Source organism: Prionailurus bengalensis, chromosome A2 (assembly GCF_016509475.1).
Source record: "Prionailurus bengalensis isolate Pbe53 chromosome A2, Fcat_Pben_1.1_paternal_pri, whole genome shotgun sequence".
NCBI classification, from domain to species: Eukaryota; Metazoa; Chordata; class Mammalia; order Carnivora; family Felidae; genus Prionailurus; species Prionailurus bengalensis.
The window spans coordinates 162780085-162793693 of NC_057348.1; the positions used below are offsets into that span (position 1 = coordinate 162780085).

Genomic DNA, 13609 nt, shown 5'->3' on the forward strand with positions numbered 1-13609 from the left:
TGAGCGATGCACTCAACGAGTCTCTGGTGCAGCCCACATGCGCGGACAGGACAGGAATCGGAGCTCCGAGGGAGTGAGCGTCAGGCCCCAGCCAGTATTGAGGGCGAGCACTTCACCTCGGCAGGCCAGCCTCTGCACAGCCTCCTGCACAGCAGGAGGTGCGACCCAGCAAGCAGGACACTGGAGACCTCAGACCAGAAATGAGTCGCTTCGTCCAGAACTGTGTGGCCCGGGCCCGAAGGTTTTACCCGTTGACTTTCTGCTGCCCTTAGGCGGGACACTTAACCCAGTCTAGACAATGTTCTAGTCTCTGAGGGAGAAGATCACCTCAGCCACTAACAGAAGAGCCAGCGACTCTGATTCTGGAGTTTCCCAACCTCAGAATGTCTCAGCCCCAAACTAAGGATGACCCCAGTCAGGCCCCCCATTTTACAGATAAGGAGGCTGAGGGTCAGCGAGGGCCTATGACTTGCCTCCTGACTGCTCCCTGAAGCTTTTCATCATTCTGGGCCCCGTGGTGTATCGCCTGTTTGGTGCTTCAGAGAAAGAGCAAATGCCCACTTCTGTCCAAAACAGGGCCCGGTGTGTGGCTTGCTGAGGACTGTTATTTATTTGGCCCTGCTGGTAATGACGGCTCCTCACCTACTTGCCCCAATCCGAGGAGGAGCCCTGGGCTGGAATTTCCTGTTTTCTGAGGGCTCCGGGGGCTGCCCCAGCAGGCCGACTCCCCTGGTGCCGCCGTTCCAGGGTGTTCCAGGCCAGGCTTGCCGCCTCTCCTTGCGGGGCTGGCTGCAGGCCTCTCCAGGTCTGGGCTTGCCGGCTGCGAGGTGGAAGCGTTGAGGGACTCCGTCGCCCGACACCAGGTGCCCAGAGGCCGGAGGTCCGTGCGCCCCGGCCGCGGCCCCGGCCCGGGCCCAGCCCCGCGCCCCTCGCCATGGGCCTGGCCCTTGCCCGCGGGCCCTGAGCATGGAGCGGGGCTGGCCGCCCGGGGACAGTTGCAGCCGGGAGCGGCCCGCCGCCTGCCGCCGCGCCCTCAGCGTCTGCGACTCGCTGGACCTGCACGGCGCCCCGACCGGCCGCGCCGCCGTCGCCCTCCAGGCCGCCCTGAGCGCCGCGCGCGAACAGCCGGCGCGGCCGCGGAGCGTGTGCTCGGGAGGCCCGGGGCCGCCGCCCGCCGGCGCCCGCAGCCTGCTGCTCGGCCTCCTGCGCCCGCGCCTCGGCCGCCGCGGCCCCGCCGACGGCCGCCCGCAGGCTCCGGGGCCCGCGCCTTCGGGGCTCCCTGGCTCGGCCGCGCCCAGCCCGGCGCCCAGCCCCGCGCCGGCCCGGCGCAGCCGCACGCGGGGGGCCCAGGAGCCGCGGCCGCGGCCCACCAGCATGACGTTCCTGGAGGTGAACCGCCTGGAGCTGGCGGCGGCCGAGGGCGCGGGCGCGGGGCTGGGCCGCGCGGGCAGCGCGGGCTTCTTGCGGGGCGCCTCGCTGTGGAGCAGCCAGCGCTGGCAGGTGCTCCGCGGCGGCGGCGGCGGCGGGCGCGGCGCCCCGAGTCCCCGGCGCGGCCTGTCGGCGCTGAGGAAGAGTTTCAGCTTCCGCCTGCGCCGCGGCCAGGAGATCCGGCGTGCCGAGTCGGGGCTGCTGCCCCGGGCGCGCACCCGCAGCGACGGCGACGCCAGCTCCCTGGGCGCCTTCCCCAGCCGCCGCGACCTGTTGCTGGGCGCCGAGGCCCCGCGCGCCGCGCCCGAGCCCGGCCGGCCCCGCACCGCCGCCGGCCTCTGGAGACTGCTCACCAGCCGCTTCCGCCGGAGGGAGCCCGCGCCCGCCGAGCCGCTGTGGAGCCGCCGGGCGGCCGCGGCCCCCGGGCTCCTGGGCGCGCCCAGCGGTAAGGGAGAGAACCCGGCCTGGGAGTCCTCTCTGGCTGGAGCCCCTTGTTGAGAGCGGGGGTGAGAACAAACCGTGAACCTGCCTGGGAGAGGTGGGTGTGGTGTGCGGGGCCAGGGACCAAGTGAGATCGGCGCCCCTTTGGGCTCTGGGTCGCTGATGGGCCGGGGAAGTGGCCGTGGCAGAGGAGGCCTTCCAGGTGCGTCCAGTCGGGGTCGCCCGCCGCGGGGTGCTACCTCTGGCCCGTGGCCTGGTATGGTAGGAGACGAGGTCCCTTCCTCACTTTTGGCACCTGCAGAATTGAGGCCCAGGAGGGGCGGAGGCTGAACGAGTTTCTAGCTTCAGGGCGGGGCTTGAGCCCTCCCGGCTGTTTGTGCAGATGAGCTGAGACTACTTGTGGACCCGATCGATGCTGGTGGCTACTCTCTGAGACAGCCTGGGGAGGGCAAGCAGGCAGAGAGGCCCGCCCAGGCCAGGGCCACCTGGAGCTGGCTGGAGGATGTCTGTTACAGTGCAGAGTTTAAAGAACACGGGTCTGGCCGTGGGGGGGAGGGGGACTCTGGGCAGCTGGAGGCTTCCTTTCCCGGGACACTGCCAGAGGCAGGCCAGAGCTGAGAACTGGAGCCCAGGCAGCCCAGGAGGCGGGTCCCTGGGGAAAGAAAGGGTGGTGGCCTCCCAACTAAGGAGGAGCTTGGGGAGGAGGGCCAGTTGGGCAGGCTAGATTCATTCAACCTGCCCTTCACAGAACAAGGCCAGGTAAGGGCTCCTCCCTCTTCACCCTGCCTAGGAATGTGGTGGGTGGCCCCACCCTGTGAGGGTGAGCTGTCCCTACTCGCAGGAGGCTGGCCCCCCTGCCCAGCTGCCAGGCGCCCAGCCCAGCTTGGGTCTGAGCTGAGACCTATTGGAGAGGCCTCTCATCTGGGCCCTGGTGGCACCAGGCCGGTGTGACAGCTCAAGGAGGGAACCGCCTGCTGGAGCAGTAAGAGATCAGGAGGCACACAGGCCCAGGCGGGGGGTACCTGGGCCCACACCTCTCAGGGTCCTCTCCCCTGAGGACTATCATTCTTCCGGTCCCCTCCAGAAGAATTTTCCTGCTGCTCTCTAGGGAATCAGGGGTGAGGGTTGGGGTCCCATCAGGACCGTGCTGTTTTCTGGCCTTGGCCCAAGAAGGGGCAGTGTAGGACACAGCTGGTTGCAGATAGCACAGGTGTGTGCCACCTCGGTCCTGATGGGTGGCCTTCTCTTCTGCAGACTCCTTTGTGAACAGCCAGGAGTGGACCCTGAGCCGCTCGGTGCCGGAGCTTAAAGTGGTGAGTGAGCCCTGTGGGAGGTCCAGGCCGCCCTGGGGCTGGGTGGGTACGGGTAGAGCAGTGGGCCCAGGCTCTGCTGCACCCCACCCCCTTGCCCCCGATGCCAGACCCTTCCTTTTCAGGTCTTGGCCTCTCTCCGAGGCCCCTTGCTTCTGGTCCTTTCCTTTCTGGCCCTTAGCTCTGGCCCCTCTCCTTCCTAACGTCATCTGCCTTTCCTGCCCCGTCTCTTCCCTCTGACCGCTGCTCTCACCCCTTCCTCTCCCACAGGGCATTGTGGGGAACCTGTCTAGTGGGAAGTCGGCCCTGGTGCACCGCTATCTGACAGGGACGTATGTCCAGGAAGAGTCCCCTGAAGGTGAGCGTCATTGGCTTGCCTGGGCTCTGAGGCTGGCCCCTCTGCCCCCTTCCTCTCTTTGCTGTCGTCTGTGCAAAGGGGGGGCTGGAGCCCCTTGTCCTTCCAAGTCCTCCCGTCTCCTGTGTTGCTAGCTGTGGATTTCAGAATCGCTTGGCCCCCGTGGGCTCTCCCAGTTTGGGGCCTGACCGTGCACTCTGTCCTAGGGGGTCGGTTTAAGAAGGAGATTGTGGTGGATGGCCAGAGTTACCTGCTGCTGATCCGAGATGAAGGAGGCCCCCCTGAGCTCCAGGTGACGCTCCTGCCCCAGCCCCGGCCCGTGGCGCCCCTTTCCCGAGGATCTGGTTGGGGCTGGGCAAAGCTGTGTGTGTGTGGACAGGGGCGCAGAGGTTGCCCGTGAGCAGGTGAGGGTGGTAATTCTGCTCCGTCCCCCTAGTTTGCTGCCTGGGTGGACGCGGTGGTGTTTGTGTTCAGCCTGGAGGATGAAATCAGCTTCCAGACCGTGTACAACTACTTCCTGCGGCTGTGCAGCTTCCGCAATGCCAGCGAGGTGCCCATGGTGTTGGTGGGCACGCAGGGTGAGCGGGCACACGGGGCTGGCACGGGGGAGGCGTGGTCCCGGGTCCCTCCCCTCTCGGTGCTTCCTGAGCCCTGGTGTCACCCCAGAACGGGCAGCGCCTCCTTGCCGTGCGCGCGCACGCTGGATCTCCCCCCCCCCCGCTAGACCCTCCCACCTGCGTGACGATCGCGCCCATGTCTTTTGAGACGCGGGAACAGGGCAGCTGGCTCATTTCTCCTCTGAGTCGGTGGCAGGGCTGGTCTAAGGCCTGGAGGCCCTTACGCTTGTGCTCCGTGTCGCCCGCCGTCTCGGCTCCCCGCCCACCCGGCCTCTGCCCCAACGACCCTCCCTGGCCGTGGCACCTGCTTCTCAGCCGGCTGAGTAAATTCCCACCCTCCCGCCTCCGACAGACGCCATCAGTGCCGCAAACCCCCGGGTCATCGACGACAGCAGGGCCCGCAAGCTGTCCACAGACTTGAAGCGCTGCACCTACTACGAGACGTGCTCTACCTACGGGCTCAACGTGGAGCGCGTCTTCCAGGACGGTAACTCGGGCGCGGGGCGGGACGGCGCCCCCCGGAGCGCGGTGCAGGAGGCTCTGCGGCCGGCGGGGGGCCGTGGGCCCTGGTGGGGGCGGGGGACGGCTCTAAGCCGGGCTTCTCCCTTTCCCCCCAGAGGGGTAACTGACTCTGCTGTCCCCTGCAGTGGCCCAGAAGGTCGTGGCCTTGCGGAAGAAGCAGCAGCTGGCCATCGGGCCCTGCAAGTCACTGCCCAACTCCCCCAGCCACTCGGCAGTGTCCGCTGCCTCCATCCCGGCCGTGCACATCAACCAGGTGCGGCCAGCCTCCCCGCCTCCCGCCATGTGTCCTCCCCACCGCCCTCATCATCCTGTCTGTCTGCCTGCGTGTCCCCACCCCGTCTGCTCTCGCGCCTTGCGGATCGTGTGGAAGCGCTGGCTTGAGTCCCCCATCGCCTGCACGCCTGGCCTGGCCTCATCTGTGCCCCGTGGTGACCGCCTCCCCGTAGTGTCCATCCCTGCAGCCACTTTAGCTGAAGCATCCTGAGAGCTCGCTCAGGTCGGTGCCGATAGAGCCGTGTCAGGAGCTACGCCCCGCGGAGCCACACTCGGGAGGCGCAGAAGAGTTCTCTTAGGCCCGCTTGCCCCTCACCTGTGGGGCCTGAATTTGGAAGGACAGCACGTGCCCCACAGGGACCAATGGCCTTTGTGCCGTGAGGGGCGTTAGGGGTGTTCCGAGCCGGGTCCTGCCCGTACTTTTCCCGTAATGCCCCTCGGATGCCTGCCCGCTCGCTGCCTACTGCCTGGTTGTTTCCTGGCCCTTGGCGTTTGGGTCTGGCCCTTCCTTTTGTAACTGTTTCCCCGACTCCATGGCCGGCTCTGCAGAAAGCCCTGGGTCGTCACAGATGAGCCGGATCGAGTGGTCAGGCGGACAACCTCCGCTCTCCTTCCGCCAAGGGCTGTTGTCTTGAGGGCCCACCCCGGCCCACCAGCTTCCTGAGGACAGTCTGGTGGCTTTTTCCAGAGGCCCCTCCTTTAGTGTGTAGAAGACAGACAGTTTAGTTTCCCTGAAAGCGTCCCCCACGGAGAAGAGGTCTGTCTTCACTATCTCTGAACCGCTGCGCCTCAGCTGGCACATTTCAGGGCGTGTACATCTCGGCTCTGCGCGCGGGCCCTGCCGGGTGGCTCTGCCGGCTGAGGGCCAGCGTTGTGCTCTTTGTGCGCAGGGGAGGATTCGAAGAGGCTGTCAGGGCGGGACACCTTCTCTACCCAGTGACCGTCTTACGGGCAGGCAGGGAGCAGGCCTTGGGCCGTACGTGTTTCCCGGGTCCCAGGGCAGTCACTGCTGTGCACTCTCTGTCTCCATCCTGTGATCCCTTCTGTCTCTCTTCCTGTCCCACCTCTGTCCCTCATCCGCTTACTCTGGTGGCAGTCTTTGCTCTGGTCTGCTCTCGGGCCTCGGCTCTCCCGGACCCCTGCCCCTGTCGCACACACTGTCCAGAAGCAGGCCTCAGGCTCCCCTGGCCCCCCTGAGCCCCACCCTGGCCTCCTGCCTCTTTGGCATAGGACCTGGGAGCTCATCCAAGGTGACCTCTTGCTTCGCGCCAGACCCACCCGTGAGATAAGACCCCACAGTGCGCTCACTTAACTCTCACCTCTGTCACTTAACACTGGCCCGCAAGCGCTGCCTCTGATTCAGCTCGCTGGTGGGCACAGAATCACCCCTGCCGGGGCTCTCGGGGGGCAGCCCCGTGCGGTACTGACTGCGTCCCGCTGGCCTCCAGGCCGCCTCTGCTGCCCCGTGAGTCCCAGGCCAGGTCCCCATGCCTCAGGGGTTCCCAGCTCCCACCTGCTGCCTGCCCCTCACCCCAGAGCAGCCCTCAGCAGCCCTCTCTGTCCTTAGGCCACGAATGGCGGCAGCAGCGCCTTCAGCGACTACTCATCCTCAGTCCCCTCCACCCCCAGCGTCAGCCAGCGGGAGCTGCGCATCGAGACCGTGGCGGCCTCCTCCACCCCCACACCCGTCCGCAAGCAGTCCAAGCGGCGCTCCAACATCTTCACGGTATGTGCCCCGAGCCCTGCCCTGGCACCTGCCCGGCTGGCTTCACTGAGTAGGCGGGACCCAGCCCCCAGCTGGGAGGGAGCAGGCAAGAACCGCAGACGGCCGGGCCACGGGGCAGCCTGAGTCGGGAAGATGCCACCGCAGGCTCTCCATCTGCACAGACACACACAGCTTCCATGGGCCCCTTACCAGGGCCCTCGCGCACATCCAGACTCTTCCAGATTGTTCTTCTGTGCCCACAAGGGCTTTCCCGCAGCGTATCCATACATACTGTCCTGCCTCCGCTGCATACACTCACCCCCTCTCCCTGACCCTTAGGTCTTCTGGGCCAGCTTAGCTTGAAGGATCTTTGGACGTGTCTGTCCTAACTCCCTGCTCCCTCCACCCCCTGCCCGACGCTCTTGATTCCACAGTTGTGAACTGAGCCCCCTAAGTTTTTGGCCCAAGGCCGCACGGAGATTAGCTGGTGGAGCCAGAATGGGGGGCTCAGGCCTCCTTGTCCGCACTCTGTTTTCTCTGTGACCTTACGCTTCCCACCCGCGCCTGTGGGTCCCCCAAAGGCTTAGACAGCTTTCCCCAGGCCTCACCTCCCCACCTCCAGCCCTCAGTCAGGCTCCCGCCCTCACAGACCTCACACCAGGGACCTTCCACTGCCTTCCACTGCTAGGGGCCCAGCCCCTCAGCTCTTAGGTGCCCCCAGCATCTGAGACACAGTGCCCCCAGCCCCTCACCTCCAGCCGGGACTTGGCTGGGTCATTCTGGGAGGCTTGGGTCAGACACAGGTGGCTGAGCTGCCCGTGTGGATTCTCAGGAGATCACTCTGTACTGCTGCGTCAGTCCGTGCGCCTCTTTCGGACCATCAGGGCTTGGTCCCCAGCCTGGTCCCGCGGCCGGCCCCGCCAGGCTCTCGGGAGCCCCGCCCAGACAGAGCCAGTGCCCCCAGGCCTTGTTCATTCATTCTCGCCTCCGCCCGCCCGGCACACTGCCGCTCCCGGTGTGCCCCGGTCCGTCCGCCCTGTGCCTGCCGTGTGCCCCCTCCTTGTCCATGCCGACCAACCCTTCCTGCTGACAGCTGCCGCCGCATGGCACTTCCCCGGCCCCGACCCTGCCTAGACCTGAAGCTTTTTGTTTCTGTTCATGCCCATTGAGACACACAGAGCCCTGGGCTGCCTGCTTGTGCCCACGCCCGCTGCTGCCGCTGCCGTAGAGCCCTCGGGTGCCTGTGTTTGCAGTGACCGCCGTCTGCGCCCTTGGCATCTGCTGTCTGACACCCGCTCCCTCAGCACCATCCCGAACCTCCCACTTCCTCCGCTGCCAGGCCTGCAACACCCCAGGGCACGCTCTCCTCCCTCTGCCCCCCCTTCTATCCACCGTCCGTGCGCAGCTCCCGGCCTCCTCGCCGCGGCCCCTCGTGCCCCCTGCCCTGTGCTCTCCGCTGCCTGCTCCGCTGTGCTGCCTCCGCCTGCCATCCTTGCTGCGCGCGCCCATGGCACAGCCTTCCCTCGGGCCCTTTCATTCTCTCCATCTTCACTGTGGCGACCTTAGTTTTTCTTTCCATTGTTTCCATGGTGACCTCACTTGCGCCATTGTCCACGAGGAGGCCTCGAGACATGTCCGTCTCCAGGAGTGCATCTCGGGACCTCCCCCTCTCATCGTTGCTGTTGGGGCCACCTCCTCGCCCTCATCGTCCTCCCCAGCAGAGCCACGCCTGCTCTGTGGCCTGGTGTCCTTGTGACCCACCCCCCTGGATGTGGCCATCGATGTCCCCAGTCTCCCCCATGACTTCATGTACTCATTCTGTTGCCACTCTTGCCCCGGTTCCCATCCTGGGCTGGGGTGGGGGGGCGGGGGGCTGCCCCTCGGGGCTCCCAGGGATCCTCCGGTGGTTGGGGGGGCCTCCTGGCTCACCAGCCTGGCTGGGGCAGGCTGCACCCCCCCCCCCAACCAGCTCTTTGCTCCGGGGACCCGGTGGTGGTAGTCCCCATCCACCTTCCTCCTCCCTGGGCCGAAGGGGCAGAGGCCGTGGCGCCCAGGAGACACCCCGGGCAGGTGCTGATGGTGGAGCTGCGGGCAGCAGCCTCTGGCCCGATTCTTTCTGCTCCCTCGGTTGACACCCCCCCCCCCACCCCCCCGCGCTGCATTTGCAGTCCTGTGCCCTGTGTCCTCGGCTCCTGGCAGCCTGGGACAACAGGAGGGACAGGGGCCCCGGCTGCCCAGTGGCGAACATTCCCCGATGAGATGGACTGCCCAGCGGCCTCTGCCGCCACCGCCTCCTCCTCCTCCTCCTCCTCCTCTTCATCCCGCTGCCTCCTCTCCCCAGGCACCTGGGTCTCTGCCCTCACCAGTGCTGACCGACTCGTGCGGGGCTTGAGTATAACTTGCCAAAATCTTTATTCTTTCGATATTTGCAGATATGTGCCACTGTTTCCAACTTTTCATCAACAAAAAGGCCTTTCCAACTCCTTCCAAATTAGAAGACCAGGTGGTGACACACAGCACCTCTGGACATTCTCCCCTGTGCGGGGCCGGAGGCGGGCCGGGCCTTGGGACTGCTCTCAGATGAGAAGCGGCCGCCGTGCTCCCCACTCCAGAGACCCACAGGAACCTTTGTAACTAACCCCCACCCCCAGGGAAGGCTAGGAACGCTGGAGCCCGCGGCTGGGGGCTGCCGGGGGACCAGGCCCGGCTGGACGCGCTGCGCCAGGCTCGCTGCATGGAGAAGAAGGGAGCTCGGCCCCACGCCCGGCGCCCCGGGCCAGCGCAACGAGGCCCCCGAGGGGCGGGGGCGTCCGAGCGCCCGCCCCGGCCCAGCTGCTCCTGGGGGGAGCTTTCCCGCCCCTCCCTCCTCTGCTCCTTCCTGCATGGACTCCTGCCGTTCCTGCTCCGCTCCGGACGCCACGCCCACGCCGCGCGCGCTTGCCTTTCCCCCTCTTGGCCCCTCCCCGTTTCCTAGGATCCGCATTGGGGCGGGCTCTGCCCCAGGAGCCTGGCAGGGGCGCAGGGCCTCTTTTGGCCTCTCTCCTCTCTCTCTCCATCCACTGTGCCCCTCGGGCCTCGCCGACCGCGCTCGGTGCAACGTGCCGTGTGGTGTCTGTGCCGCAGACGGGCCCCTGCCCGCTCACTTCTGGACTTGGCTCTCCCCGGTTCTCGTGCCCTGTGCTCCCAGCCGTCCCTCAGCCCCACCGTCCACCTCTCCTCGCCCCTTCCCTTCTCTTACGCCCCAGCCCCCTGGGCTGCGCGCTCCTTGCGCCCTCGGTATTTCGTGTCCTTGCTCTTTTGTAAGGGACGGGCCTGGCTCAGTGACCTGTGCTGCTCTGTATGGTGCCGTGTGTAAGAATAAACCCGTTGGAATACTCGTGGTCTCAGTTCCTTCCCGGTCCCGCCGCCCCGGCCCCGCCCCCACTGCTAGGGCCTGCCCAGGAGGAGGGAGGAGGGGAGGGCTGGGGAGTCCAGGCGGGCAGCTGTCCCCCGTGGGCCCTGCGCCCCTCTAACACGCCTCCTCTTTTCTCTTTCAGTCTCGAAAGGGTGCCGACTTGGACAGGGAAAAGAAAGCCGCCGACTGCAAGGTGGACAGCATCGGGAGCGGTCGGGCCATCCCCATCAAACAGGTCAGCAGTCCCTTCCCCTGTGGCCAGAGAGCAGTGGAGGTGAGGGATGAGGCCCAGGAAACGCTGGAGGGCGGCGCTCTTCAGCGCCTCTGGGGGCTGGTTACTGTAAGGCCAGCACTGCCCCTGCCGGGCCTGAATCCTCAATGAGAGAGCGGATCGCCTGCTGAGGGCAAACCCCCCTGGGAAGAGAGGCTACCGGGCGGGAGCTCGGCCGCGTCCTCCTCACCACCACCGGGGGGCAGCAGAGAGCCACCTGCCGTCCTCACCCGCTGGCCCGCGCGGGCTGGCGCTTCTGGAGCCGGGCGACCTGGCCCACCTCTCCCAGTCCCAGAAAAGGAATTCACAAAAGGGTACCCCGGGAGGGCTGGTCCTCCCCTGGGTTCATTGGTGCAGTTCTGTCCACACGAGCCTCTGTTCGCTGGTTAATGAGGAGCTGAGTTGGGCTGCCCCCTCCTGGCCCCCCTTTTTTTTCTGAGTCTCTGCCTGGCAGGGCTGGGTCACTAGACAACCGCCCCCCCCCCCCCCCCCCCGCCCCCAGAGCGGTCCCCGTGCCAGAAAAAGACATTGAACAACGGAGGGCGTCCTTATGCAAAGATGGCGGTGTGTCGAGCAGGGTTCTTGAGCTGCTGAGCTGGATGGGGGTGAAGCGAGGAGGTGTCCGTCTCTGAGGTGCCCATGAGGTTGGGGGCGGTGGCTTGGTTGGTTGGTCTGCTGGGCCCGGCGCGGATCTTGGGAGCTGGTGGTGAGACGCGCCGTGTCTACAGGGGCCACGTTGTCTGTCGGGTGTTGACCACACAGGAGACTGGTGTGGCCAGACCACCAGAGCTTGGCCAGGCCCGGGCCCTGGGGTCGGGTTAGTCCTCCAGGCTGGGCCTGCTGGGGCCCATGGGCAGTCTGACCAGAATTCCTATGTGAGAGTGAGATTCCGACCCCACAGTGAAGGTTATTTAGAATGGAGACCCCTGGAAGCGTCAGGGTCCCAGAAAGCAGGGAACTACCCGTCACGTAATGCCTCTGCCCTCCCCTGAAATAGCGTCACACTGAGGCCTGGCAGAGACCAGTCTAGTGGGGCCACCTCCGGGGAGGCCACGTGGAGTGGCTGAGAGAGACGTGTCTGTGTGTGTGTGTCTGGGTGCAGAATCGGACGCCACAAACCTGTTGGTGATGTGATCCCGTGTCTCTGGGACTCTGCAGACCGACCGCCTCCTTGGGGGCGGTGGGGGGGGGGCGCGAGCCGGGCACCGTGGATGCGTCTCACGGAGGCCCGTCACTGTCTGCTTTGGGGGCGGGTGCATTCTGAGAGGGTGTATTCGCGCACACAAACGTTAAATAAATACAAGAGAACACTTTCTCCAGGGCCTTTGCTCTGAGATAAACGTGGTCTCAAATGCCTGCGTCCTGTTTGGGGTCCCATCTTGTTTGGGGGTACGGGCTAAGGTATCTGTTCCCTGAATCCCCCACAGAGAGGGGAGGGGAAAACTGAGGGGTGGGGGTGAGGCCCTGTGAACTTGCACCCAGGGTTCAGGCCCAGCCCCTGGCCGGCCTAAGGGGTCGACTGGGCCACTTGGCCGATACAGGCCACTAAGCCTCAGGGACCCCCTGCAGGAAGAAACCTGAGCGCTGATCCGCGGCGGGATCTCTCTCTCGGGGCGGTTAGGGTGTGCCTGCGCTGGGGTTGGGGGGGGTGCTCCCTGCTCTAGTTTCCCAGCCCCAGGGGCTCATCCTCGGGTGACTTCCCCCAACCTCCAGCTGCCCGGGCCGCTCTGGCCCCTTCCCCACCCTCGGGTCCCTTCCTCCCCATTCCACTCCCTCCCCCTCCCCGCCCCCCCACTCCTGCTGGGAGTGGAGATTGCATTTCAGTTGCCATTTGCATTCCCAATCAATCCGGACTCCGCAATTAAGCCGGCTGGCGGAGCTGGGAGGGAGGCGGCGGCGGAACGGGTCCTCTGGGGCTGGCGCCTCCGCGCCGCTCCCATTCCGCCCCAGATTGCTTCCTGCTCCGCCGTGCGCAGCCGGGCCGGCCAGGGAGGGGAGCAGGAACCCCTGTAGCTCGTCTCCCTCCTCGGAAGGCAGGACTCGAGAGGGAAGGAGGTGCCGGGTAGGCAAGGCCTATCCACTATGCGGCTAGCCCAGCCTTTGCCGCCTGCTCTGCGTCTGGGCCGGGCTGGCAGGTGAGAGGCGGGCTGGAGGCGCGAGTGGGTGGCAGGTTGAGGCCCTGGCCGGCTTTTCTCCATCAAGCCGGCACTCCTCCCACACCCCTGCCGGTGAGCTCACTGAGCTCATTAGCGCTGGGCTGGTCCGTGGCTCCTCCGTGGCTCCTCCCCGACCGAGGCCCAGGTGAAGGAGGGGAGAGAGTTCTGGGTAGAAAAGGGCCTCCCTCCTTGGCATCCTGAGTCCTGATTCCGTGCTGGGAAGAGGGAGGAAACCTCCATACGTGAGTCTGCTCTCCCTATCTGTCTGTGGAAACTGAGGCTCAGGCGGTCACTTGTTTGATGTTAGGGGCTAGCTGGCCGCAGAAGGGGGAGCGGAGTCTGGCTTCCCTTTCCCTCGACCTGACCCGGAGCTGGGACCGGGCCCAGGAGGGAAGGGCTCGGCCATGATAGAGAGGAAGGGTCAGGCGAGGGAGGCCAGGGCGGGGCCTGCGAGGACTTGAGAACAGAGGCTGGCGTGGACTCTCCCACTGGAGGCTGAGGAGGTGTGGAAGAAGGAGAGAGGAGGGGCAGGGGAGCTGCCGTCCCCCCAGCGCTTCCTGAGGGCACCGGGTGAGACGGGGGGCTGCCTTGTCCAGAGTCTGGCTGTTGGTTCTCATGGGTGTTGTCCACAGCCCGGGGACGGGGAGCAGCTTACCGTTGCCTTGTTCCTGGCTGTGAGGGGGTGGATGCCACGCCCAGAAGCAGGTCACTGAGGCTCCTTCATGGACCCCTGGGCAGGGGCCTGACTGCCTTCCGGAATGTTCCAGCCACCCACTCCAGCGAAGGTCCCATTAATACCACTCGTCTTCAGGTGCTCCATGTGAGGATAGGGTGTCTGGTGCTGAGGGGGACCGGGTGGTAGAGCGTGTCCTCAGATGGCCCCGGACGCTCAACTGAGTCTCCCCGCAACGGCATCTGCCTTTTGGGGGCGGCGGGAAGAAAGAGAGAAAGGAAGAAGTGCTAGTGGGGATGTATTGAAAGGTGGGAGACTTTCTCAGCCCCATCTTGGTCCCTCGTGAGGAGGTAGATCGGGCAGGAAATTCCAATCGCCTGTTGGCTAACCTCCTCCCTTTAGGACTGAGCCTGCTCTCCGGAAGAGCTTAGAGAGGAGGTGTGAGAGAACTGGGGTTAACCTCC

At 65.9% G+C, this 13609-nt stretch overlaps 1 protein-coding gene across 7 annotated transcripts in view; it reads left to right on the forward strand.

Moving 5' to 3' along the window:
- Positions 1 to 13609, forward strand: part of AGAP3 (ArfGAP with GTPase domain, ankyrin repeat and PH domain 3) — a 54948-nt gene that overhangs the window by 23654 nt on the left and 17685 nt on the right. For 3 of the 7 annotated variants that reach the window (XM_043589937.1, XM_043589939.1, XM_043589938.1), the window contains exons 2-9: positions 3124 to 3182; positions 3450 to 3537; positions 3741 to 3826; positions 3971 to 4112; positions 4504 to 4638; positions 4799 to 4926; positions 6514 to 6672; positions 10188 to 10280. In XM_043589937.1, the coding sequence (XP_043445872.1) occupies positions 3124 to 3182; positions 3450 to 3537; positions 3741 to 3826; positions 3971 to 4112; positions 4504 to 4638; positions 4799 to 4926; positions 6514 to 6672; positions 10188 to 10280 (890 nt within the window). Of the gene's footprint in view, positions 1 to 951; positions 1874 to 3123; positions 3183 to 3449; positions 3538 to 3740; positions 3827 to 3970; positions 4113 to 4503; positions 4639 to 4798; positions 4927 to 6513; positions 6673 to 9083; positions 10028 to 10187; positions 10281 to 13609 lie in introns of those variants that run through there. The other 4 variants (XM_043589942.1, XM_043589941.1, XM_043589943.1 and 1 more) reach the window with 4 other exon arrangements.